Here is a 23,583-nt window from a genome sequence, read left to right as displayed (position 1 = left end):
CTCTTAACAGATTTTAAAACTATTTCTCACATTTTTAATTCTCTATCCGTTCTACCACAAATAATATCTTCAATTCAGCCCTCCATTTATACTAGGAAGCTTAATCAGAGGCATCCTCTGTATACTTATTCTACCTGTGTACTACCACAAACCTTACTTGCTTGTAATAGCCAAACTGACAATTACCTAAGCTTGTCTCCCTTCCTGACCTTATCTCTTAAGAACAAACTCAGAGGAAATGAATGAGTGTTTGATAAACTGTCATGTTCTTTGTGGGCTTGCTGACACACTTTTTTTCTGAAGAAAGGTGTACACTTGGAAATATATGTGCATTTTTCTATCTTGACTCAGCATCTTACGGGTATATGTTAGCATGGCAATATTTTAGATATGGCAAGGATATGACCTTTCTGTAAAGCCGCAAGCTATTATGTACTGGAAAATAACAAGAATGCTTATGCTGGGAGAGAAAAAGTGAAAAAAACTTTATGAGTAAAAGGCCAGCAGAAGAAGACAGTGGATAGGCACATCAAATGGAAAGTTTGACAGTAGCAGACTCAGAAAAGAACTTACCTTTTTCAAGGAACCTGTCCAATAAGGTAAAATGGCTTTCACCAATGCTTTGTTTAATATATTAATAGCACTTATCTCTGAATATTTTTTAAATATTTTAAGACAAATTAGGTAAATAAAGCTTTCAAACACTTTATTGAAATATGAAAGATCATTAACGATTCAAAAAAGCTTTTTCAAAAAAGACTCTGGTAAAGAAACATGCAAACATAATTCATATATTTGGGATTATTACAGAATGAACAAGTTAGAAAGAGTGAAAATTATTTACACCTATTAAAATTTAAACCCAAGCTACAAAAAAGGAAAAATTATCTAAACATATGCATTTTGTTTTGAAAGTTGGCTTTCTGAATTCCTTTACAAGTTAAAGTGATGCCTTTTTTTCTAGAAATGGTAAAAGGCCCATAATACATTATTATAGCCCAACTCAACCTCTGCACTCCCACTGCAACCATCTTAAATACTCAGACACCAGACCTTGCCAGTGCACCGAGAGTAGCTCTGTCTCTCGGCAGTTCATCAAGCTCACCCCCACTCGTGCACAACCCAGAATGCCAATGTATTAGTTTACAATAGAACTTAGCATTTTCCTCTAGACCACGGACCAGAGTATTTGTGTTGACTCATTCTGCCTCTAACAACAGATCCACCTTCCCAGTGAGAACCTCATTTAGCATGTGCTTATCCCCTTTAACGGACATCTTTTGCTCTTTTTGTGTTACTTTTTTTTTAATTGTTACTGTTTTCTTGTCCAACTAGAGAGCGAGCTGCCTGAACCCAGGGGGCTGGGTGTTTTTACTTCTCTACCCCAGTGCCTATTGTGTTTGCTGAATTCTAGGAGCCCTGAAACAACTTGATGTATAATCAAATCACAAAAGTCATAAGAATATACGTGTGAGAAAAAATTTATAAATATCTGTCACTGTGTAAAATCTTGGCTCTCACTTAGGTTGCCATCACTTGGAACTAACTGTTAATAAACAACACAACCGCAAGGTTTTCAGGGCTCCCATAAGGCTACCTCATCGGGAGATCACTTGTAAATCAGCTACTCGTGAGCACAGCTGCTGAAGTTTCCTTTCAAAATAAGGGTTTACACGGAGTACCAACAACTGGGGTAGAGGTAGATGAAAAATCCTGTAATATCAAATATAATCAACGTTTAGAGCATATTTTAAATTACGGGATTTTTAAACTCCAGACTGGTCTGTGGATTCTGCTATCCAACATCAGAACACTAGGCAAAAAAGTTGCTTTTAAAATTAAACAGAAATTCTTCCTTCTTTATCCAGTACTTTTTTTTTTTAACACACAGCGCACAACTTCATAACTCTTCAAACACCCTACAACACCATAGCCAGTGGAGAGCGCGATACCTAATTAGAATCACACATGACAAAGACGAGGGACGAGAAACCAGCTTCCTGCCACCTAATCAAGAAAGACATTTTAAAATCAGTAGCTGTCAAATAATATTTCACTAAAAAATGATGCTTTCGAGAAAAAACAGGATTATTTTTATTTCTATTTGGCAAGGATTGATATTAATCTTTTATAAAGTATTATTATGCTTTAAATCATTTCCTATTTGTAAATAATACTGAAAATAACCTTATTTCAAAGCTCCACATTATCGGCAAAGTCCATTTCAGCTTTTACATCACGCTAGATACTTGCATTACAGGACTATGATGGTTTTAGAAATACATTTGTAGCTCACTGAACTGTATTATCTACAATATATAAGACTTAGCATATATTTAAATTATAGAAAATAAAGTACAAGGTATTTGATTTTTCTTCACGGTGCTTTCAGGAAGACATCAGGATCTTCTCTTCTCCCTAAAGAAAAATAGTAATGAAAATCAAGAAAAAAATAAACTTACAAGCTATTAAAATTACAGGTTAACTGGAACTTATAATCGTAAAATTTCCAATGGCATAAAGCTCACAAAGATATGACCCAGTGATACAGCTCAAGCAACCAGTACTTAAAACTGAATTATAAAGTCTAACTACTCATTAATTTAATTCAGCACTTAAGTCTAATGGTCACTTTATGCCTGAGCCAAAAAAGGACATAACATCTCATTTTTCTAATCATAAATATTTATTGTTTCAATCTAGGCATATCCTCTTACTCCAATCAAGTGATTAACCCCTTTCAGGAGATGAGTAGACAATCACCTATCTGCAGACGTTGACCAGTAATCTGTCGTCCCCTTGATACATACACTAACATAGCTTTGCTCAGGGATGTTAACAACGCGTGCCTGTAGCATGACAACGTGTACTGATTTGGTTTCCTTTGCTACAATAAAATGTCATTAATTCGAGCACCACAAATTCAGAAATGACGATCACGTGGGCCACTCTAACATTAGCCTTTCCATCCCCGAAGGGAAAATACAGTTTACCAAGCAAAGGTGAAGGACGGCCCAGGTGTTTTCGGAACTGTCTTAAGTCCCATCTTTCAAGCATTTCGTGTCTGAGTTAGTGAAATGAAGTGGTACTTCTGTTTTGGCAAAAGGGACAGTGGAGACCGAGATGGGAAAAGAAGGGTTTAAATGTTGTGGGCTCATCGAATTCTTTATGTTTTCCCGGAGTTTTATTAAAAGTTTACAATAGAGCAGATTGAAATCATCACGTGTGAATAGTTCCCTCTCGCTCCATTGGCTGGTAACACCTACTTCCCCACTGCATGTTTCTTACAGAACGTCCCATAAACATATATTTATGAACAGGTTGACTCATAACCCTGAGCTGCCAAGCCCTGTAGAAAAGCAACAGTAAACCATACCTGTAGCACCTTGTGCACTTCTAACTGAACACTTCTTCTCAACTGGATACTGCAGAGGTATTACAATACCTTGATCTGGCTTCTGAAATGCTGAAATGAGATTTTTTATTTTCCGGAAAAATCTTTTATGAACCCCAGGTGCTGTCTGGAAAATAAAAGGCCAAGCAAATTATTCACCTACCTCCTAATGATACAAAGAGGTCTAGAAAATGGGGGGGGGGGGCTTAGAGAGGTAACATGTGTGTAACTTGTTCAAATATTTGAAAACATAAGGAAGAAGGAAAAACAACATTTCTAGAAGAGCTTACTTTGGTTGGCTGAATTTCCCTGCAAGAGGAGCTAATGAGCTGTCATTTCAGTTCTCCCAAGGGTGGTATTAGTTTGTACAAGCTCTTGCTCCTCACCCTGCCCTTCCTGCCTGCTACCCATCACACATCCCGAGCCTCTAAGGGTATATAGGCCATTACCCACAATGAATGCACCAACAGAGACGATGCAGTTAAACACAGAAAAAAACACAGATCATATAGGTCATTAACAAAAAGCCTGAAAAACCAAACCAACAACAACAACCCAGCCTCCCAGTCATCATTCCACAGTAAAAATGCTACACAGGAAATTAAAAAATGACCGTTATGATACACACAACACATAGCTAGGTAGTCCCCCGACTCTCACCTCACGATGCATCCTGCCTCATCCTTCATGTTAAATTTTTTCCTCCTCGGGGAAACTTCCCTATCCTCCCCAAAATTGCTCTCTGCCAACTCCTCACCATGACAAGGTTTTCTCTATGATGCGAAAATGAAAGACTATATAAGGTCACCTTTATTTATTTGTTTGCTTTTGAAGAGATCATTATTTGCAAGTGACTATTAAAATGCGTTCCTTTCCTGACATCAATTCTCTTACGAAGGCACTGCTGAAAACAACAATTTCCTGCAAAAGCTTATGAGCCCAGCTTTAGGCATCAGCTCAAAACTGTCATTTTACATAAAATAAAATAGTATTGCTATAAGCAGTTGAACAATGACTAGTTTTGTTGTTGTTGTTGTTGTTGTTGTTGAAAGCTGTTTTTCAGCTAGTCCATCTGGAAGATTTTTGAGGAGGGAGCTGTTTGTTAGCATTTAATGAGAAAACATGAAGGCTGGCATACAAACCTCAGCCAACTAGACTAAAAGCTAAAGACGGCACACTGTCCATAGTAACTTGCAGTCATTTCCTACACTGGGGCAAGTAATTTTTTTTTGAAAGCACTGAAAAAGCGCTTTTTAGCTTTAAATTAGTGTCCTCTCAGAGGCTCACACAGCTCGGAGCCTCTGTAGATGTAGAACACTCTCCCTCTCAGCTCCACCCCTATGGTCAACACACCTTCCCAGAACTGGGGGCACCTGGGTGGCTCAGTCAGTTGAATGGCCAACTCTTGGTTTCCGCTCAGGTCACAGTCTCAGGGCCCTGGGATCGAGCCCTGCATAGCGCCCTGCATTGGGCTCCGTGCTCAGCGGGAACTCTGCTTAAGATTCTCTCTTTCCCTCAGCGGGAACTCTGCTTAAGATTCTCTCTTTCCCTCTCCTTCTTCCCCTCCCCAAGCCCTTCTAAAAGAAGTAAACAAAGCAAAAAAAAAAAAAAAAAACACCTTCCCAGAACTTGACTTGAGACCTCATCCAAAATACCATGGCCATTCTTACAGAGCTCCAAACAGTTCTTTGGCTCCAAGACAAAATCTCTAAATTGCACGGTAGGTCAGAAGCACAAAATACCTCCTTATATCTTCCTCACAGCACTTTTTCAGTTCCAGGCACTTTCCCATCATTTGCCTCCACTATTTCCTCACAAATCGGCAGTGATTGGCTGATTTGCTTGTTCCCATTTGACAGATAAGAAAAGGAAAACACAAGGGTGCCTGGGTGGCTCAGTTAGTTGAGTGACCGACCCTTGATCTCAGAGCTGTGAGTTCAAGCTCTGTGCTGGAGTCATGCTGAGCATGGATCCTATTAGAAGGGAAGGAAGGAAGGAAGGAAGGAAGGAAGGAAGGAAGGAAGGAAGGAAAGAAAGAAGGGAAATACAAAGGGATAATTCAGCTTGCCCGAGGTCACACAGATAACCAGAGCAGAACTGGCTCTAGATCCCAGCACCCAGTCTTCTGTCTTTCAGGCCAATACCCACAATGAGTTCACCAACAGAGAGGGTAAGACCAAATAGTTTCTAGAGAAGTTAGAGTCACCAACCAGAAAAGAAACTGTACACTCCCCCAGTGTGGAAAGATTTCAAACCACACATCTTTTTAGCTGTTCTTGTGGCTTGTAAAACCATTTATCAACAGAAGCATCTTTTTATGGGGACTTACATGCAGTTAACACTTGATTATCCACACTAACAGAAAGGAATAATAGCATTGGATGTACAGTTTGAACATGGGATGTAATGTGTCGCTGGCAAATGACTTTCCTAAATGATAGTGTTTTGCTTAGGTTAATAAGTAAAATTATTTAGCATCTACTGATCTACTGATGATCAAATATCCAGAAAAGCCCAAGGGCACTGAAGTCCACAGGGAGAGGTTAGATTTTTTTTTTTTTTACAAGATACTGATGACAATGCATGCATTAATAAATAATAGTTGACTATGTGTAGAATTCTCTAAATCAACAATTTAGCAAAATTTCAGCCTGAGTCTCATGAGTTAATACACTAGGCAATGATAAAACCTAAAAGTCTATCTAAAAGTAGAAATTCACGGGGCACCTGGTGGCTCAGGCGTTAAGCGTCTGCCTTTAGCTCAGGTCATGATCTCAGGGTCCTAGGATCGAGTCCCGCATTGGGCTCCCTGCTCGGCGGGGAGCCTGCTTCTCCCACTCCTACTCCCCATGCCTGTGTTCCCTCTCTCTCTCTCTCTTTCTCTCTGTCAAATAAATAAATAAAATCTTTAAAAAAAAATAAAAATTTAAAATTTTTTTTAAAAAGTAGAAATTCACATAATATTTGTCTTTCGTAATTTGGGGGATCCAGAGTTCAAATTTTATTCCACTCTTTGAAACAAATCTCGATTTCTAGCACAATCCCTGCACATAATATGGAGTGTTACTGCCATGATTTTTCCTGCATTGTGGCAAACTAAAGCATTGTTCCAAAAAGCAGTATAAATATCTGTCATTTAACCAATTTTGAAAATACATTTACCACAAGAATTGTACCACTGACAACTCCCATTCTGTCACTGAACTGAGCTATTGTTCAAATTTGCACATATCCCATACTGCCACCTCTTAGTTATCCATGGAAACATGTTTTGGATCACAGCTGGTCTTCAATATGCTCTGGAGAAATTTCTTCCAGTCAGGTGATATGAGCTCTGAGCACACACACTAGTTTAATATTCCCTTTGCAAAAACATAACTAAGAAAGCAAATTTAGTAGATAGGAAAAAACGCAATATGCATTTCAAAAATAAATCTAAAGCATTTTTTTTAAAAAGTGTTTTCCCTTTGGAGAAAACATGCCAATCTTCTGCTCTCTTGGTGCAGATAATTACAATATTATTGTATAAACGGGGTCAGACCAGACAACAGGATGAAAGGACATTTATGTTCAATAAGCCCTTTCTTCCTTAACATGATCACAAGCATGTAAGAATCCACATATAATGTTATACTTAGAAGAAAACAAATTTAAAGGCAAGATTAGCTAAACCCTAATAATTTAAGAACCTTTCCATAAAGAATATTCTTCAGCAGCCGAAGGCTACTTCTCTAGGGAGAAGGGCTATTTCTAATTAAAGTATATGCAAATATATATGTATATATCACACACAACTATTCTTCATGATAAATGAAATTTAATTTCTTATTCAATTCTCTCTGCAGTGCTGCAGAGAATTTTAAAAAATAAATGGGATTAAATCGTTTTGATTAGAAATGTTACTGATTTGCATCTAATTAGTATTACAGTATTAATTATCACAGATAATTCTAAATTAATTATTAATTATAATTAATTATTATTAATGAATTATTTATTTACGATGTAAAGCAACAACATGTTTCAAAACTTGCCCTAATTCTTCTCTGTAGTTCAAAACATTTGTAGTCTGCAACTTGGGCTTTCTAGTTTACTGATGAATTTGTAAAGGTTAGAGCTATTTTAATTTTTTTTAAGTCTAGGCTTTAGAATTTCTTAAGTGTATAGAGTTATTAACAGAGGTTGATATTCACATTTATGTTTTCAAACAGCTCATAATAAAGTGCTTTCATCAGAAATCCAAGACTCAGAAATCCAAGAAAGCATTTGAGGTCAAATGTTTCAGTTGTAGAGACCTCTACATTGGTAAGATGTGATATCCTAGCCTGGTACATGGACATAAATTCACTCTGCAGGCATTACGTGCAATGGTATGGTGACTTTCAAATGTTTTCAAAGCCATCAGAGCCCATTTTTCTAATGAATTCTTATTCGAGCCCCGGTTGATAAGCAAAACAAAAGCAAACCGTTCAGATCAAAGATGTCTTGGGCACCCAAAAGCATACTCACATTTGTCCTCCTCTCCCTCTGCCTCCCAACCCCCGCCACCCCATGGCACCCAGGTAGAAGAACCTTAGAATTTTGCAGAGCATACCTTTAAAACCACTGCGATGTTCCCTCTAATTTTATTCTGCCTGCCCGTGTCCTTTCCACATGGCCCAGCTAGGAGTCTTACCTCCACACAAAGAGCAATCTTGATTACTAATCCTTGGAAAATCGTCCCTTCTTTGAACTCCTATGCTAGATAATATAGCAATTGACCATATACAATCATATTGTCTAGCAGTTTGGGTGAGTTCACATTTTTGAGGGCTTTCTATGTACCAGGTCCCATGGCTTAGAGCTTTCTTTTATATGCATTATCCCTTTTAATCTTCAAAATGAGACCTATGAGTAAGGCACTATTTTTAGGCTCATTTTACAGATGAAGAAATTTGTTCAAAGAAGAGCTAAGTAACCTGCTCAAGGTCATAGGTGAGGAGGAGGGGGGACCAGACCAGGAACCCAGATCTACCTGACGACAAACTCTGAGCTCTCACATCACTCTTTAATTCGTATCGTATTTCCCCAAGTGTTTTAGAGGCTCTTAGAAAACAAGAGTCATGTTTTTTAATCCACCATAGAACCAGTGTTCATATTGGTACCATTCGGTAAATAATTGCTTATTTAACCATTTTACACATTTTGTATATGCCTTTTAAAATTTTGCATAGGCACTAAAAGTTTGACACAATGCTTCAATTTTTTTAATATTTTCTCCAAAGTGAGATCATTCTATACAATGGTGGCTGAACAGAACTGGGACAAAAATTCTCTAAAGCCTTTTTAATGATCCATGAGCAATTCTGGGTTGGAGCTTTAGTGATTTGAATCTAATGAATATTGGGGGAGCGTAAGATTTGACAATTCTTTTAAAAAACCAGGCTAAATTTAAAACACCTCTCTGATACCCCCAGAAGCAAAAAATAAATAAAAGAGCTATACCTCAGCACTCCAAGAACCTGTTTCTGTCTGGGACACTCGGTATGTATAAATGTAACCTTGATACCTGTGAAAGAATAAACTTCAATTACTGAAACATTCCAAAAGATCAACAAATGCTCTAAATTTGAGCTTGACTATTCCACATAAATGTTACATATACAGGGACACACATATTTGGCGCCATTGCATTCATAGGAAGAAAAGCATGGGGGATCGAACTTGCTTGCATATTATATCTGGCTAATCACAGTTTTTAGAGAGCCTTCTTTATCTTTTCCCTTTTTTAAAATATGGGAGTTCACACTCTTAAGGATTTGTCTAGTTGAGAGACTGGACAGAAAGAAACTAGAGACCTGCCGTAATTAGTAAAAACCATGGATTATTAAATAGATTGAAGGAAGTACAGTCTTATTTTTTAAAGATTTTATTTATTTGAGAGAGAGAGAGAGTGCACATGCAGGAGGAGTGGCAGGCAGAGGGAGATCAGGCTTCCCGCCGAGTAGAGAGCCTGACGTGGGGCTCCATTCTGAGACCCTGGTATCATGACCGGACCAGAAGGCAGACGCTTAACCGACTGAGCCACCCAGGTGTCCACAAAGGTAGTCATACTACCTTTAAGTACATACAGAGCCTTAAGGTGAAAAATATTTCACTGGGATAATGTACTATCAGGTCCACTTAAGAGTAATAATAATATTAATTATAAATATAATAAATATAATACTATATTTCTATAGTATTACTACTGTGGTTACTTTACAATATAATATAGTAATAATAGAAATTTGAATTAGAAAAGACTGCTGGGTGTGGCACCTGGGTGTCTCAGTGGGTTAAGCCTCTGCTTTCGGCTCAGGTCACGGTCTCAGGGTCCTGGGATCGAGCCCCACATCGGGCTCTCTGCTTGGCAGGGATCCTGTTTCCTCCTCTCTCTCTGCCTGCCTCTCTGCCTGCTTGTGATCTCTCTCTGTCAAATAAATAAATAAAAATCCTTAAAAAAAAAAAAAGACTCCTGGGGCACCTCGGTGGTTCAGTCGGTTAAACATTAAACTCTTGGATTCAGTTCAGGTCATGATCTTTGGGTCATGGGATCAAGTCTCCGCACAGCTCCCCACTCAACACGGAATGTGCTTGTTCCTCTCCCTCTGTTCTTTCCTCCGCTTGCTCTCTTTCTCTCTTACTCTCTCAAAAATTAATAAATAAAACTTTTAAAAAGACTCCCGCTAAGCTTTACGCAGTGGCAGTATCATAGCCAAAGAGGTTTATCCGAGGCGCGATTATTGCTAATTGAAAAAGACTCCCGCTAAAGTACTTGAAAGCAGCTTGTCCTTTGGGGTAAACATTCTCCACCATCATGCAGTGTATAAGCATACTGTACAACTATAATTGATGCCGCGAGTTTTAGATGCTGTATTAGTTTGCTTTGGCTGCCACAGCAAAATACCATAGGCTGGGTGGCTTAAACAAAGAAATTTATTTTCTCACAGTACTGGAGGCTGGAAGTCCAAGATCAAGGTGCTAGCAACATAGCTTTCACTCTTGGCTCATAGGCAGCTGCTTTCTTGCTGTGTGCTCACGTGACTTTTCCTTGTGTGTGCATGTAGAGAGACATGTCTCTCTTCTTATAAGGCCACTAATCGTAGGATTAGAGCCCCATCCTTACGGCCTCATTTAACCTAAATATATTCCAAAGGCCTGTCTCCAAATGCAGCCACAGTGTGGGTTAGAGCTTCAACATATGAATTTGATGGGTACACAATTCAGTCCACAGCACATGCATTATCACTTTCGGACCCCACAACAATCCTATGAGCTTTATATTGTGAAATTAATCTTATAGATGAGGACACTAAGACTTTGAGAAACTAAGTAATGAAAACCACGCTACTGATCCAGCAACAAAGATGGGATTTGAATCAGGCCTATTTAACTCTAGAGCCCTAGCTCTTGGTCCCCATATTGTAATGGATATAGATTATAATCTGTCTAACAAATTTTACTTCATAGAAAAGTAGGGTAAACTTTGTTCTGAATTATTTCAAATTATGAGTAGGAATATGGATCAGATTCTCTGGATCAACAGTTTTATTTTAAACATTTTCTGATTGTTATTCTTAGGCACAGGTTTAAGTCAATATAGATCTTTGCTTAGAATACATGCTAACCATCAAAAGAAATGAAATCTTGCCATTTGCGACGACGTGGATGGAACTAGAGGGCATTATGCTTAGCGAAATAAGTCAATAGGAGAAAGACAACTATCATATGATCTCCCTGATGTGAGGAAGTGGAGATGCGATGTGGGGGGGTTGGGGGGGTAGAAAAGAAAAAATGAAAGAAGATGGGATCGGGAGGGAGACAAACCATAAAAGACTCAATCTCAAAAAACAGACTGAGGGTTACTGGGGGGAGGGGGGTCGGGAGAGGGTGGTGGGGTTATGGACATTGGGGAGGGTATGTGCTATGATGAGTGCTGTGAAATGTGTAAACCTGGCGATTCACAGACCTGTACCCCTGGGGATAAAAATACATTAGATGTTTATTAAAATAAATAAATAAATTTAAAAAAAAAAGAAATGAAATCTTGCCATTTGCGACGATGTGGATGGAACTAGAGGGTATTATGCTTAGCAAAGTAAGTCAATAGAAGAAAGACAACTATCGTATGATCTCCCTGATATGAGGAAGTGGAGATGCAACATGGGGGGTCTGGGGAGTAGGAAAAGAATAAATGAAACAAGATGGGATCAGGGGGGAGGGGGGAGACAAACCATAAGTGACTCTGAATCTCACAAAACAAACTGTGGGGGGCCAGGGAGAGAGGGGTAGGGAGAAGGTGGTAGGGTTATGGACATTGGGGAGGGTATGTGCTATGGTGAGTGCTGGGAAGTGTGTAAAGCTAGCGATTCACAGACCTGTACCCCTGGGGCTAATAATATATTATATGTTTACAAAAAAATTAAAAATTTTATTAAAAAAAAGAATACATGCTAAACTCTGGTAAAAATAAATGTATTCAAACTTTGAAGAACAGATGATTCTAAAGCATTCTAAACAGAGGGTCATCCTCAAGTAATCGACTTCACTTACCATCAGTTCCCTTTAGAACTAAAAGTCTTTAAGGGGCACCTAGGTGGTTCAGTCAGTTGGGTGTCCACCTCTCAGTTTCAACTCATGTCATGATCTTGGGGTCCTGGGATTGAGCCCTGCGTTTGGCTCTGTGCTCAGTGGGGAGTCGGCTGGAGATTTTCTCTCTCTCTCACTCTGCCCCTGCTTGCTCTCTCTCACAAATGAATAAACAAATCTTTTTAAAAATGTGGATTAAATTACTATCTTTTTAATCAATATACATCAGTAATGATTACCTAAAGAGCAAAAAAAAAAAAAAACATCTAAAATACTGCAATCAGGTTCATTCAATTTGTGAAACCAAAAATATTCAATTTAATTGCTGGTGTGATTATAGGAAATATTTCATTTTTGTTATGAGAGTTTGCCAGCATATTTATATCATACATAAAATAGCTTGACATATGCATATATATAATATGTTAAATAAATATATAATGTTACGTTGTTAAAGCCTTTTTTTTTTTTAAAGCAATAAAATCTACCTCAAAGCCCACTGGTTACAGTAAGTACTCTACAGGGAACAAGGCGAGGGCTTTGATTTCCATTTTTCACCATGGGAACTTGAAACATAAGGCTTTAAGTGATTTTCTTAGTCACATAGCAAGATGGAGATAGAAGCAGAGAAATAGCATAGGTCCTTGGTTCCAATTTCCCGATGGGAAGCGATTAATGGCAGTAATTCAGTATCATTAGAGGTGATGTGGAAATGCATTATTTAAAATCTCAGCGACGAGGCAAGCAAAATCATAAGCAACCAGTTTTCACTTTCTGAAACAGCGAATCTCTAAAAAATACAAAGAATCTCTCTCCCTACTATCATTCAGCCTCATTTAGTCAAAATAAATGAGTCTGTTTTGAAAATTGTTTCCTAACGAATCAGATCTTATCTCACTTTCAGTTAAGCAGCAGGAACCTGAGTACCACTTCAAAAGCCCTTACCTCCTTCAGTCTCTGAACAACCTGGTGTCAGTGGCAACTAAAACTTCTCGTGATTAACCCATCTAATATTAACAATTTCCTACTCCCCCGCCCCTCAGATTTCTGAATGAGCAGAATTGCTTTACCCCACAAATAAGCCAGTAGTTCATCTCTTCCACTTTCAAGTCACAAAGGAACTGACAGAGAATCCCCTGTACTCAGCTCTCATTACCCTATGGTCATGGATGGAAGAGATCTAAAAAGCGGCCATCCAAATTACATTGCCAGGGTGATAACATCAGCATCACCTGGGAACTTGTTAGAAATGCAGGGTCTCGGGCCTTGCCCCACAATTGCTGAATCAGAATCTGTATTTTAACAAGATCTCCAGGTGATTTGTAAGAACGTTAAAGTTACAGGTAAATTAATTAAAATGCAGAGAGAATGCCCACACCTTGTTGGGATTCTTGATGGCAATTTCTGCAAAGTCAAGCTGGCTTCTTGCACTCACCTAGGGCACTTCTGTACCACCTCCTCCTTAGTCACTCAGTCTCTGCTTTCGGAATTAAGAGTACACTTATCATAAGGAGCACTGAGTCATGTATAGAACTGTTGAATCATTATACTGTACACCTGAAACTGATATAACCCTGTATCTTAACTATGCTTTAGTAAAAATGTTTTAAATTTCAAAATAAAAGTTTTTTTAAAAAAATAAATAGATACAAGCTGAAGCTTTTCAGTTGTTTCTGTCTTCATGGAGTAGTGTTTCTGTACCATGCACTTCCTCTTCTCCAACAAAATTTCATGGTTTTGTTTTCTGTAGCTTGAATTATGAAATAATAATTTTAAAATATAAAATTAAACTAAAATATTGATAATGTTTTTTCAAAGTACATATATTCTCTCCTCATCCACTGAAAAATGAGTTCTAGGAAATAAATTGGAAATAAAGTTATAAAAAGAGCTATAATACCGTGCATATTTTTGACTTAATGAATGACCTTGCTTATCTTTTTACACTCCAAGGAATCAAAGGACAAATTAATTTCATAAAGATTTTCATAGTAGTTCCATTTTAAGGGTGGAAAAAAAAGAGAATCAACCTAAGTACCCCTAAATAAGGAATGTTATGCAAAATAAGAAAATAGTAACAGAAAGAACCATTCAAAATTATACTGAAGTGCAAAGGTATTAGAGTTCTCTTATATTTTTCAAAAAATGTTAACCTCATGGGTTATGTTATGTTTATGGCACATGAAAGAAGTGGACACACGGAGACACCCTCTGATTACAACTATTCAGAACCATACCTATATGTATATTAACTAGAAGCAAATTTAAACTAATATAAATTCATCCTTACATATTAATTTTTCTTATAACATTATAAAAGTATATGTTAAAAAGTTATATAAGTATATATATATAATTTATATATATGTATACTTTTTTTAAAGAAAAAGAAACAAAATTATAATTTGGTGCTTTACAAATCTAGTCTAAGGCACAAACCAGAAAAATATAATTTATGTTTAAAATCTGTTACATCCCTTTTAGGATTATCTTTTCTCTGACTCCTTCCATTAATACAGACAAACCAAGAATTCTCTGTATTTTAAATTCCTTCCTCCACCAAATCCTTTGTCAGACTTGTTGATTAGCTTGGAATTTAAAATTTATCATGAAAAAAAAATCTAGAAAATGAATAATTAGTAAAAAAGAGTAGGGGCTTTTTGTTTTGTTGTTGTTATTGTTGTTGACACTATTTTTAACTAATATTAAAATTTGCCTTCAGTTTTTCAAAAGCTGTCCCAACCCTTAAAAAAGTGCTCTGGTTAGAAATGAATGAGAAGAAAGCAACCTGACTTATTTCTTATTTTCTCAAGGGGTCAGTGTTAGGGACAGACCTTGGTTTAGAACTAACAAAACCACATCAATTCCTTCTTCACACCACTTCAAGGACTACACAAAAGAAAAAGTTTAGTTACATCTGATTCTTCATGACATTGCAAATAAAGCAAGCTAGTGCCCATTCGGTCTATGTCTATATAAACTATATACGTGCAAAAGTCAAGGCACAATCAAAATGTGACTGATTTTTTAACAAATATTTCAGAACTTTTATACCCAGAAGAATGGTATCTTATACAAAGCCATCATTATTGAGACTATACTCTGAATCAAGAGATTTCTGAATTTCCTCTTGACAATCTTTTTTTTTTTTTTCAGACTGAACTTGAATTTACAGAGCCATCAAGTCATTCAGCTTCAAGTCTGATGGGAAAACTATGTAAAACCAGTTTCAATGAGTCATGACAATAAATATAATCTTTTCTTTCCCTGAACTGCCACAGCACATTTTATTTATGTACTCCTAGGATGCTCTGACTTTGTGTTGCAATTATTTATAGATCTCTTATTTATATTAATACCTACTACATGTTAACTTTACGAATATTAACTCATGTAATAATCATCTGAGGATTATTAACCCTCTGAGGGAAGTACTATTCTTATCATTTCCCTTTTCACAGATAAGGAACCTGGGATACAGAAATTTTAACTTGCCCGAGATAAAATAGCTAGTATAGGGTCAAGTTGAGATGCAACCAGAGAGTCTGGATGGAAGATCGGAGCTCTTAACTATCTTTCTAAGCTGCCTCTCTCTTATATCAGAGGAAATGAATTAATAAATTGGTCTTGAAAGCACAGTTCTCAAAAAGGGAGGGAGTCTGTTTGGCTTCAGGGCTGGAAGTGTCCACTGAGCGGGAGAGGGAAAGAAGGGGCTGAAGGAAAGAGGCCAGTTGAGGAGAGCCCAAAAAAGATTGATCCAGACTTTCCCTTCACTTAAGCAAATGACATCCTCAGACTAATCTTGCAACTTTAATTTCACATTGTCAACTAAAATCAGCACTTGTTTCACTGGCCTGTGACCTGTCCGTTTGATGGTTTATGTAATGCAACTTTAATTGTAGGTTGGGTTTCAAGCTTGCTCTGCCATTAATGGATTGTACTCAGAAAATCCAAACTAATTCTGATGACCTAAATTATCATGAAGATAATGCGGTACCAACACACATATCCAATTGTAGTAAAAAACTAACTGTAAATTAAGTCATAATTTCTCATTCTTTTGAGTTCTTTGCCACAACGTTCCCCTCTATTACAACTGATAAACTGGGATTTTATTTCGTCACTGTTCCTTCCCCCATTTCTCCAGTTCAATGGTTTGATAGGCACTTTATTCCCAGTTATCACTTAAATCTCAAAGGACAAAAAGATAACTATCCTCTCATCTAAAGAACTATATGTCAAATGACTTCATTATGTGTCCTTGCAGCTAAAGAATATAACAGCATTTCAGCTTCCAAATCTTCCATTAGATAAGTAACAAAGAAAGTCAGAGATGTACAGAAGGATGCTAATTATGGAAATAAACTATTTCTGCAAACTAATTGTTTTAAATATTTTAAGTTGGTTTTCTACCTATCACAATCAAACTACCCCAGTGGGCATCTTGGACTTTCCTGATGGCTGTCTACATTGAGAGTGAGAAAGGAAGAAATGTCAGAGTTCAAGTGTACCTTAGTGAGAAGAAAATATACATAGAAAATCAAAAAGGATAAACTAAACTACACTAAAATAAAATAAAATAAAAAATATTTGCATTAATAAGAGCATTTAGTACACAGGATGAATACAAGAAAAAATATGCTAAGTCAGTAGTTTTCTTAAGCAATAGAAAAATATGGTAGGAAAAGAAAATTACATTTACAATAGAAACAAAAAAAATTGACATGGACATCCATACATACAATGACCAGAAATAAACTTAATAAAAGTGTGCAAGACCTATAGGAAGAAAACTACCAAACTTTACTGATGGATATAAATTTTAAAAATTAACAAATGAAGAAATGTATCAAGTTTTTTGATGGGAAGACTACATTCTTTAAAGATGACAATTATTCCTTAATTTATTAATGAGTTTAATGTAGTCCCAATGGCACTTTTTTTTTAACTTAACAAGATTATTCCACATTTCATCTCAAAGAACAGTAAGAATAACAAATAATTCGGGTTCCTGGCTTGTTCAGTTGGTGGAGCATGTGCCTCTTGATCTCGAGGTTGTGCGTTCAAGCCTTATATTGGATGTGGAGATTATTTAAAAAAAAAATTTGGGAGGGAAAAATAAAAGCAAATAATTATTTAAGTGTATTAAACATTATCATACTATAGAGCTAGTAATACAAGAATAAATAGATCACTTGAGCCAAATAGATGGGAAATAATAACTGCTATATGTTAGAGTTTAATATGTGGTAAAATAGGCTAGGAATTGATGAGGAATGGAAGTTCTATTTATAAATTCTATTAGGACAATTGTTAGCTACTTTGAAACAAAATCACATTAGATCTTTTCTCATCAAAATGGAATTCCAAATGGAATTAAAGAAAATGTAAACCAACCAAACCATAAATTGAAAATGAAAACTGAAGTGAAGTGGTATAGCATCTCTGGAAGAGAAAGAACTTTCTAAGCAAAGGAAGCAAAGGAAGAAATTAAGCACAAAGAAAATGAGCGACAGATTTGACTATTAAAAATGTTAATTTCTTGTGTATCAGAGGAGAGTTATGGCAAACATCAAACTGAGAAAAGATACTTGCAACAGATGAAGGACTAGTATATAAAAATTCATAATGTGTTAGGAAAAATAGTAAGATCCAAATGGTTAAATGGCAAAGCACACAAAAGCCAACTTATGAAAAAGGAAGTACAACAGCTTACCAACCATATAAAAGATACTCACTCACTAATCGAAGAAATATGAAATAGTGAGGCACCAAACTTCAAGAATTTTTGTTAACAATATACCCATTTCTAGGGAGGGCATAGTGAAATGGACACTCTCATGCATTATTGATGAACATATATATAAAGTGGCATAACAATTTAGGAAAAATATTTGGCAATCATGTATATGTCAGGAATCCTAAGCTGTTATTTTTCTCTGACCTGGAAATTGCACATCTTCAAATTCATTATAAGGAAGTAATCACAAATACAAGGAAATCTTTATGGACTAAAATATGAATCATGACATTTGTAAGAGCAAAGAAAAATGGAATGATTCAAATGTCTAAAAATGATGACTGGTTAAGGAAAGTATAGTACGATCACTGGCCGAACTATCATGCAGCCATTAAAAATGATGTCTTAAAACATATATGAATAGGTTTTTTCACGTTAAGTGGAAAATGCAATAGAATACAATATTGTAAGGGCACTTATGTATTTAGAAAGCAAATTATTTTATTAAAATATGGAAGAAAATTCCCTTAATTTTCAACAGTAATTGTGTTTAGGTTATAAAACTATAGATGATTTCCCCCATTTTCATTACTTACATTTTTCTGGTTTTCTATAAGAAGAATAGGTATTGGGAACTATTTTTAATAGACTCATTATATAAAAATCTGCATTTATGTGTTCAAAATGCCTGAAAGGAAAACTCACTTTAAAGGAAGGTGAGCAATTCTGTAAATGGAAAACTTCTTTAGTAGTTTATGAGATTGAATTTTCCAGAACAGAAGAGAGGAAAAGGCCATATCTAAAGGTCATGATTGGGGGCTCAGACCCAGGGAAAGGAGCAAGCACAGTTTGAAAATAGCGTTTAAAATAACCTTTGAAAGGCACACATAATGTATTATTTCTGCAATGAAAATACAGAAACTAAAGCTCAACCAAACCTTCTTGGATAATGGGAGTAAACGGGAAATGGAATGAGAAAATAATCTGAGCTATATCTTGTTCGTGTGTATATGACACCATTTACATTGTTATTTCTACTGCATATCATAAGCACACAAGTTTTAGTTTCAAATGAGTACGTGGTTTATTTCAAAATAAAATTTGATTTTTGTTACTATAGTGTAGTACTAAAATGGGGGCATGAAATTTTTATGTTTATCAAAAGCGACCCTTGTCTCAAGAAGAGTGAGAAACTCTCATAAAAGACAACGTAGCCTTGTGTCTTTCCTCTGTAGCACAGCCTGGCAATCATGATCTAAGACTCTGAGGCCCCAGTGTGCCCATCAAAAGACTGGCTAGGAGACTCCCAGTTGGCCTACCAAATTCTGCTACTTCATACGGAGGTTTGCATGGAGAGCTTAGAGTCATAAAAACTGCATTTATGCAAGATTCACTTGGGGTAAAAACTTACATGTTTGAGAATTTCCCACTCTGCCTAAGTTAATTCCTTATGTGGTCCTGGCCTACATAGGCAAAAGGATAAAAGTAGTCTTCTCTTTTGCATATTTTTCCAACAGCGATCTTATACAAAAGGTAGGCACACATTACGATTCCTATTTAACAGGTATGGAAATCAAGACCCAGAGAAGCTGAGTGACCTTCCCAGAGTCCACAACCTGGCCTGATTGTCGGCCCAAAGCTCTTTGCAGTAAAGAAGGCTATTTGCCTTGGCAATCTATTTGTTAATTCAAAAATATTTATTGAGTGTCTATTATGTACTTCATAATGTGCCTCATAATGGCTATTCTGTGCTAGATTGTGTTCCTGGTGCAGAAGAGTTTCCATTTTTGCTGAAGGACACAGCAATACATAAGTAAACAAGCAAATGTCAGCTAGTTTAAAGTGCCTTGAAGAAAAATAAAGTCATAGAGTGTAGCAGGCACAGGGAAAAGCTACTTAATTTAGATAGGGTGGTCAAGGAAGTGGTCTCTGAGGCAAGATGCAGAAGTAACAAAATGTAAAGATCCTAGGAGGAGAACACAGTTGGCAGGTTTGAGAAACAACAAAGGGACCAATGTGGCTGAGTCTTTAGGTGCATTCTTGCCGCACACTGTCTCAACTTACTCTCCTGCCCAGGCTTCTTTTTTATCTCTAGGGTAAGGGGCTCATTACCTCCTTTCTTAGCTTCTCTAAAGAAGCCCTTTTCACTTGTCCACTCATTCCTCCACATTCTTTTGATAAGAAAAAAGCCGCAGTGTACTGGATGGCTTTCACTGCCCTTCCCCAGTTTCCACTTGGGAAAAACAATTATGTAAACAAATCATAAGGATCTGAGCCCAAGACTCGTATCAAAAAGACAATAAATAACAAGTGTCTGTGAGGATGCGGAGAAAAGTGAACCCTTCCACACTTCTGGTCGGAATGTAAATTGGTGTAACTACTATGGAAAACAGTATAGAGGTTCCTCAAAAAAAAAAAAAAAAGTATGGGAATAGAAATACCATGATCCAATAATTCCATTACGGGGTATTTACCCAAAGAAAACAAAAACACTAATTCAAAAAAACATATGCACCCCTATTTTATTGCAACATTATTTACAATAGCCAAGATATAGAAGCAACAAGTGTCCATCACCAGATGAATGGATAAAGAAGATGTGGTATAATATATATAATGGAATATTACTCAGCCATAAAGAGAATGAAATCTTGCCACTTGCAATGACACAGATGGAGCTAAAGACTATAATGCTAAGTGAAATAAGCCAGGGAAAGACAAATACTATATGATTTCACTTACATGTGGAATCTAAACAACGAAACAAAACAAAATACTCTTAAATACAGAGAACAAACTGATGGTCGCTAGAGGGGAGAGGGACCGGAGGGGAATGGATAAAATAAGTGAAGGGGATTAAGAGGTACAAATTTCTAGTTATAAAATAAATAAGTCATGAGATGAAAACTACAGCATTGAGGATATAGTCAACAATACTGTAATAACTTTATATGGTGACAGATAACGACCACACTTATCATTGTGAGCATTTTGTAATGCATAGAATTGTCACATACTATGCTGTACACCTGAAACTAATATAACATTGTATGTCAACTGTACTTCAAGAAGAAAAAAAGATCTGAACCCAAGAGAGTCACCTGCTTCCACGTATTTCTCTTGAAGTCTTTATGATAAATGTATTTAGTTAGCCTGGCCTGAGAGTTGCCACCAACATGGCTTGACCATGTAAAAAAATAATAATAAATAGACAACAAAAATCATCTAATAATGGCCTCAGTGTGATATTTCTTCACCGACCCAGAAAGTATTTCACAGTCTTGCAGTGTATCATTGGGTATCAAAATTACTACCGAGCATTTTCCTTCATTTTTTTTTCTGACTTGAACTACTATGCAGTGCAGGTGTTTCTCGTGTGACAAAAAGTGATCGAGCTAGGTCCTTCCTTAGAAATGCCCCATGAGGGGTGCCTGGGTGGCTCAGTGGTTGGGTGTCTGCCTTCGGCTCGGGTCATGGTCCCAGCATCCTGGGATCGAGCCCCACATCGGGCTCCCTGCTTGGCGGGAAGCCTGCTTCTCCCTCTCCCACTTTCCCTGCTTATATTCCCTCTCTCACTGTCTTTCTCTCTGTCAAGTAAGTGAATAAAATGTTAAAAAAAAAAAAAAAGAAATGCCCCATGAGTACTGAAAGAGCTCGACCGAAGACAGATAACAATAATAACAACAGCTTACGTTTACTGAGCATTTATTATGCATCCAGTCCAGTGTTAAATTCTATACCTGCATTATCACACTCTCCTATGAGATAGTTCGTATTATTATGCCCATTTTATGGAAAAGAAAACTGGAAGGCCGAGAGGTGAACTTGCCAAGGTCACAAGCCTACCATCGGACTGGCACAGGATTAGGTCTCAGATCTCCCTGATTCTGGAGCCCTGGAGCAAAGATGAAGGTGCATCTGATTCAAAATGGGCGTTAGACTCAGGCATGCCTAGGTAAAGGGCAAAGCTGACTCATAACAATGGTGTTTTTCCTCCATGCCCTTTACCACTACTGTCAGTCCTAGTTTTTTATCAAGAGGGGTCCCACTTCTGAAACTCCCGGCCCCCACACACAGCTCCTCTAAAAGAAACGAAGTAAGTGGATCCAGAGAGGCAGTCTGACTTCCAAATATCCCCCTCTCAGCACCCCGACCTAACCGGCATTGCATTCTTAAAGTAATGGATTCCGTTCCTCGGTCATCCTCCTCTCCCAGAATGTGATGGTTTCCTTTGGGAGTACACCTCCAATTCCATGTAAAAAGATCCGCGGAGAGGCCTTGCCTTTTCTTTCAGGAGCCTGTGGCCCCGGTTCCGGCCCGTCCGCCATCCCAGGGCTCCACCTCCCTGGCCTCCACATGAAGTCAAAACGGGAAGTCGGGAGCCTAGATCTTTCTCAGAGCAAAGGCAGATTCTAGGCTGCGTCTCCCCACCCCAACGGGCATTCTCTGCCGCTGCCACAAAAGACCCGGGGAGGCCTTTCTGGAGAGTGAAGTCCCTGGGAGTGAAACCCCCATGAAGGGCCTAACCCGAAGCCCGGTCCGCGATCACCCTGGGCTGGACCTGAGGAAGACTGTCTCACGAGCTGAGGAGGAGGCCTCGACATCGCCCGCTGCCACCCGCACCCCCAGCCAGAGCCCTCAGTGGGTCTGGTGCCCGTGGCCACCAAGACGTACTCACAGCACACACAGGCAGTACACGCCCGGGACGGTCTCACTGTCTCTCAGCAAATAGCTGCCATCCAGACCCGTGGCAAGTAGGAGCTTCTCCCCCGTCTCCCGGCTGATTTTGCCGTGGTACACAGCCACTGCGTCCATGACCTGGTGGACTCGTGGGCCGCTGAGGCGTGGGACAGTGGAAGGCAGATGCCGCTGCTGCTGCAACCGGGCCCCAAGTCAGCCACCTGACTCCCAGTTCAGCCAGATGTGCAGAAAAAGAGAGAGGAGTGCCGGAACAACAGGATGTTGTCTATCTGCCTTAAAACCTCCTTTCACACTTCAATTAAAACCAGCTCAGCAATTCAGAGGCTTGGTTATTGCCACAAGGTTCAATCCCCCTCCCCGCCCCCACCCTCCCTACCCCTACAACACAACACAGGGTTCAGATGAGAGGGGAGGCCAATTGGAAGAAGGTCCTTGCAAGATCTGGGTTGTACTATGGTGGCAGCCCCTGGCCCACAGACAGGAATGCTTGCTAATGCTTCCGTTCTTGCAGTTGTCCCAGGGGCCACCAGGGATGACTTAGCTTAACTAGTCCTCAGAGGTGTTGATGATAGATAGAGGCAAGGTGTACATGGCCCTCATGTGGGCCAGAAACATGCTGACAGAGAATGAAAGAACCAAAAGCTCTGAGACCAAAACACAGAAACTACCAGTACTATCAGCAGGTAGTCACTCCTGAGCACAGCCGGGAAGGTCCTTCACAATCAAAAGTAGTTGGTGAAAAACCTGCATGGGCCAAGTCTCCTTTTCTACTCTTCCTAGTCCTCTTGAGTAGTCTCGATCCTGAGCAAATGTTGATTTTTCCTACTTTCTTGGCCAAGATCCCAGGGTGCTGATTGAGGGACAAAAATCAATCTACGTCCAGGTCGCCTGGATGGCTCAGTCAGTTAGCATCTGCCTTCCAGTAGGGTCATGATCCCGAAGTCCCGGGATTTCCGGCTCCCTGCTCAGTGGGGGTCGCCTTCCCCCCTCCCTCTGCTCCTCCCCTGCTCATGCTCACTCTCTCTCTCTCTCTCAAATATATAAATAAAACCTTAAAAAAATAGTCTGTGTCCAAACATGTTCCAAATTTTTTTTATGTGATGAGCCTTAGATGAGAGAATGAATCATTTCATTGGTG

At 38.2% G+C, this 23,583-nt stretch overlaps 1 protein-coding gene across 1 annotated transcript; it reads right to left on the bottom strand.

Moving 5' to 3' along the window:
* Positions 1-683: 683 nt before the first annotated feature.
* Positions 684-22,940, bottom strand: SH2D1A (SH2 domain containing 1A). Its single transcript, XM_080795937.1, has 4 exons — positions 22,423-22,940; positions 8,879-8,942; positions 3,377-3,521; positions 684-2,418 (listed from the first exon to the last, which is right to left on the bottom strand). Exons 1-4 carry the CDS (start codon positions 22,557-22,559, stop codon positions 2,378-2,380), a joined length of 387 nt encoding a protein of 128 aa, XP_080652063.1. The 5' UTR covers positions 22,560-22,940; the 3' UTR covers positions 684-2,377.
* Positions 22,941-23,583: the final 643 nt, after the last annotated feature.

This window comes from Martes martes, assembly GCF_963455335.1.
Source record: "Martes martes genome assembly, chromosome: X".
NCBI lineage: Eukaryota > Metazoa > Chordata > Mammalia > Carnivora > Mustelidae > Martes > Martes martes.
This window is presented reverse-complemented; position numbering and strand designations above follow the sequence as displayed.

Coding starts and splice junctions, on each gene's coding strand:
- SH2D1A (XM_080795937.1), bottom strand. CDS start 22,559: ATGGACGCAGTGGCTGTGTACCACGGCAAAATCAGCCGGGAGACGGGG. Junction 8,943..22,422: donor GTGTACTGCCTGTGTGTGCT/GTGAGTACGTCT, acceptor ATTCTTTCACAG/GTATCAAGGTTACATTTATA. Junction 3,522..8,878: donor CAGGTTCTTGGAGTGCTGAG/GTATAGCTCTTT, acceptor TTTATTTTCCAG/ACAGCACCTGGGGTTCATAA.